Raw genomic sequence first — 4,086 nt, 5'->3', positions numbered from 1 at the left:
TTTCGCAGAAACGTGTCAATTCCTTTGCGGTTGTTCCTGAAGGTAGGAACAGCTGTTGACTGTCGATGAAAAATTTACACCCGGTTGAGGATCTGTACGAGCATCAGTTTCACGGCTACACAAAACACCCTAGATTACAGCACGGCTGAAACTCGGACCGTGAAGTTTGGTAAGAATGGGGGGAAATAAGTATGCCTACAGCATGGTTATACAAAAATTACTTCAAGCTTTGCACAGGGGTGGTCTTTGATGTATTGCTCAAGTTCAGAATCGTCTCTAAACCTGAAACGGTATAACGCCTGGCGTTGTGTTAGGCCGACCGGGTAAATCCTGTATACCTTCAGATCGTCCCCACCTCTAATACTCGGTGGTCTTTCGTCCTTCCATACAGGAACGTGGTTGAGGGACCTAAATTTAGCAAGCACTGCAGACTCCAAAGCCCCCAGAGTTAACTGGCCAGATCTGCACGTAGCATGGATTGGAAGCATGTTTAAAGATGTACATGCAGCTAGAGATGCAATGAAGATTGTCACTCACACTTGTATTTGCTTTTTCTATCTAGACTCACCAATATAACCTATGTAGATCTTTAGTATTCCTTAATTCTTTTTCTAGTTCAAGGATTTTGTAGCTTTCATATCTCAAAAGTAATTAAGGGTGAGCACAACAGTAAAACTTCCATACCTCAGAAAAATGCTCTCCGACTGAAACTGTCCTCTCTCTCGGACAAATAAGTGGTAGACTGTACCCTTCTTGCTGGAACAGCTACAAGGACGATTTGTAAATTTTGGAGTCCTTTCCTCCTTTTCATGAATCTTTGTAGCAATATGTATGCAAAGCCGACAAGATGAATGAACCGCTGCCATGTCGATAAGTGCTTTGAAAGAATCAGACGGACCATCATACTTCCACCTACAGATGCAAACATGGAATGAGATATGTTGACTCTTTCATAGATGCTATGATAATGGCTGCTAGATGATCTTTGACAAAACTGCACAGAAATATTTTAATCCTTCATCAATATATAACTAGGATCAAATCTACATGTTTCTGTAGTTTTGTTCACTTTTGAAGAACACTCAACGACACCATCATATAGTAAACCAAGACACCTAAATTGCACGAGTCAAGAAAGTTATGCACCAAATAACTGATGCAAGCAGATAATTTAGAGTCTTGTCAAATCTAATCCCAGTAGAGGCTCACAGTAGAACATTGTGCTCCACAAGTGCTAGAGAACCTCACAGTTCTGTCCCAGTCAGTGTGCCCGTTTTTCATCATATAGGCCCAGGCACAAGGGAAATATGCAGGCGCAGTGTACGTACGATGGATCATATGTAAAACGTCATATGTGCATCAGTTTCCTAAAAATAGATAACCTATCGACAACATCATCAACAAGCTGAGTCTGTCAGTTGCAACCTGGAGCCTAACTGAAGCAGTTTGCCCATGATTTTAGTTATAGTTGGTAGGTTTCATGCTTTGGCAGTGTCAAAACGTCAAGAGGCAAAAATTACATGGTGAGCTTTACTACCAAGTAACAGAGCCACACTACACCCTCTCCAATAGTCTCCATAAGGAGAAATGGATTTGTTGATGGAAAACTCTTAAATTGCATGGTGATTCAGTTCCTCAGGAAGTCACATCTTTATAATTAAAATGTTTGTTGTCACCTGATCTCGATATGGAAAAAATTAATTGGTTAAAGCAGCACAGGTTCACCAATAAAAAAGAAAGTTGATAACGTAATACAGGCAACTCCTTATGGAGTCGAATTAAACTAAAAAAGAAACACATAATGCCTGATTCATTCCAGATGTAAAGCAATATATAACAGCCCAGATATCACCATGACTGCAATGCTTAGCAGGGCATTTACCTCAAAGATTGATTGAAGGCATCAGGATTTGAAGCAATATTTTTCATTGTCTTAGCAACTGAAGCAACATCATCAAGCTCCTTAATATGTAATATCGCGCCTTCTCCTGGAGAAAACTCCTGAACATTCGGAGCACCAACAACAACTGGAATAGAACCTGTAGTGAAGGGAAAAATGAAATATTCAATCAGTACATTCAACTTACAATTTTAGACTTCACAAATATAGAATGTAAATGCAGCTCTAGAATTGGTAGTTTCTCAGGAAAAACAGTTTCAGAAAATATTTTGTCTGATGAAATAAACATTGCAGTTTGTTTTTTTTTTCAATGTCTACAAAATAAACTGGAATAAATTACTGCATTAACTAACCAAATATACAGAAACAATCTAAAAGGAAAGGAAACTTGCCCATGGGGTGAAATGCTTCATCCTAGGGTGATGAACCAAACATATGAAAACAAATTAATCCTCAGCATGCAATGGTGGAAAAGAATTTACAAAAGAAATTTGTGTGGGTGGATAGATATGGGCATAAACAACTACCTGCTACCAGCGACTGAAAAAACTTTTCTGTTACGTAATCCTCCTCATTAGAATTCTCAAAGGCCAAGCTGAATTTGTAGCGCTTCAATGTCTCCACTTTGTCCACTGCACCCAAGCAAAAGATACAGTGTGAACTAAATTTCTTTCTGCAAAGTCAAATAAAATGCAGTCCAGCAGCAGAAACTAGGCATCAAGAATAGACGGATTACTAATCAGAGGAAAGCATGTACTCGCTCTGGTATCAAATATATGATGTTAGAACAACTTAATTAGTTCAAAAACGAACTAATTAAATTGTCCTAACGCCATACATATAAAAACCCAGGGAGTATTAAACAGCAAAGGTTCACCCAACAATATCTTTGAGGTTCTGACATGGCTCCAAGAATACCATAATCCAAACCTACTGTCATTGCTAGGAAATTGGCAAGACATATAGTAATTCCAACGGGATTTTCATGAAATCTCACATTCCAGACGGACCTTAAACTCACATATACATGCCTCGTATTACTACTCACTAGTCAGACCACTCATTAATGTAAATGACAAGCAGGGACCTTGACTAAGACTAAGCCTTCATAAAACAAACTGCGACTAATGATGCCACATCTACACCAACTATAGACAGTGACATTTATATGGTTGTGATGAGCTAGAAGAGAGTGCATTACACGTCTGGATCTGGTGGGTGGCTCTAAGGTGGAGATCTTTAGCCCTCCCAATGCCAACAGTACTTTTTTCCAAGCCATAATGCAGAAGGCACCAAGAGCTGGCAGCAATAGATGGATTAGGAAGGGCATTTGACTTGTTCTTCGATACGGCAAAGTGAGACAAGTAGAAATTGAGTATCAAGACCAAGCATTTCTCCAACTTATTCTCAATCAAAGAAGTGTTGGATAATTGCTTAGCTCTTGTTTCACTCTTCCTTTTGCTGAAAGTCAATGGAGCAGGTAAGCTCCTTGGCCAATAGTGGCCACTGCCAGCCGTATATGGCAGCAGTGCCATGAGTAGAAGGGCAGTATGCCCTGTAATGTATAGTACTAATAGTTCGTAGTGTAGTTGGTAGTTTCACTCATACCATTGTGTACTCTAGTTTGACTTTGTGCTCTATACGGAGTAGATGAGCAGCTGCAGCTCAAATCAGTTCAGCAGCACCAATTGAACCTGTGCAAAGTGTTTATGCGTGTGTGTGCTGTTCTCCTATCATCTTCTCCTACCTCCAGCTCTAGAGTGTGCGTGTGTTTGAGTGTGAGCTCAGGGAGCTTACCTTGGCCATTGCCAACAAGAAGTAACCCATCCCCCCCCCCCCCCAAACTACAAATTTTAAATATTATGACAGTTCCTGTCTACGTTCATGTTTTACTTTTCCACTATTTAATACTATATTCTATGGATTTTTCCAGTATTAAGAGATAAAATTATTTGATCAATTACACATAATATTACAGAGTACGGATTCGGGAGCAAACTCTCAACTGAAGGTGATGTCTACAGCTACGGAATTATCATCTTAGAATGCTCACAGGGAAACGCCCGACGGATGAGATCTTTACTGATGGTTTGAACCTTCTCAAATTTGTGGAATATGCATTTCCTCAAGGATTACTGAACTTCTAGATCTTGCATCGTTCCAAGATCTGAAGATGGCGATGTGTA

At 39.7% G+C, this 4,086-nt stretch overlaps 1 protein-coding gene across 1 annotated transcript in view; it reads right to left on the bottom strand.

Moving 5' to 3' along the window:
• The window catches only part of LOC101766834 (glycoprotein 3-alpha-L-fucosyltransferase A), a 9,397-nt gene continuing 5,311 nt past the window's right edge, over nucleotides 1-4,086 (bottom strand). Inside the window, exons 4-7 of the mRNA XM_004973612.1 lie at nucleotides 2,428-2,532; nucleotides 1,883-2,039; nucleotides 685-912; nucleotides 1-462 (exon numbers count right to left, since the gene is read on the bottom strand). Coding sequence (XP_004973669.1) covers nucleotides 207-462; nucleotides 685-912; nucleotides 1,883-2,039; nucleotides 2,428-2,532 — 746 coding nt within the window. The 3' untranslated portion in view covers nucleotides 1-206. The remainder of the gene's footprint in view (nucleotides 463-684; nucleotides 913-1,882; nucleotides 2,040-2,427; nucleotides 2,533-4,086) is intronic.

This window comes from Setaria italica, chromosome VI (assembly GCF_000263155.2).
Source record: "Setaria italica strain Yugu1 chromosome VI, Setaria_italica_v2.0, whole genome shotgun sequence".
NCBI classification, from domain to species: domain Eukaryota; kingdom Viridiplantae; phylum Streptophyta; class Magnoliopsida; order Poales; family Poaceae; genus Setaria; species Setaria italica.
Note: the sequence above shows the minus strand (reverse complement) of the source record. Positions and strands in the feature narration are given on the sequence as shown.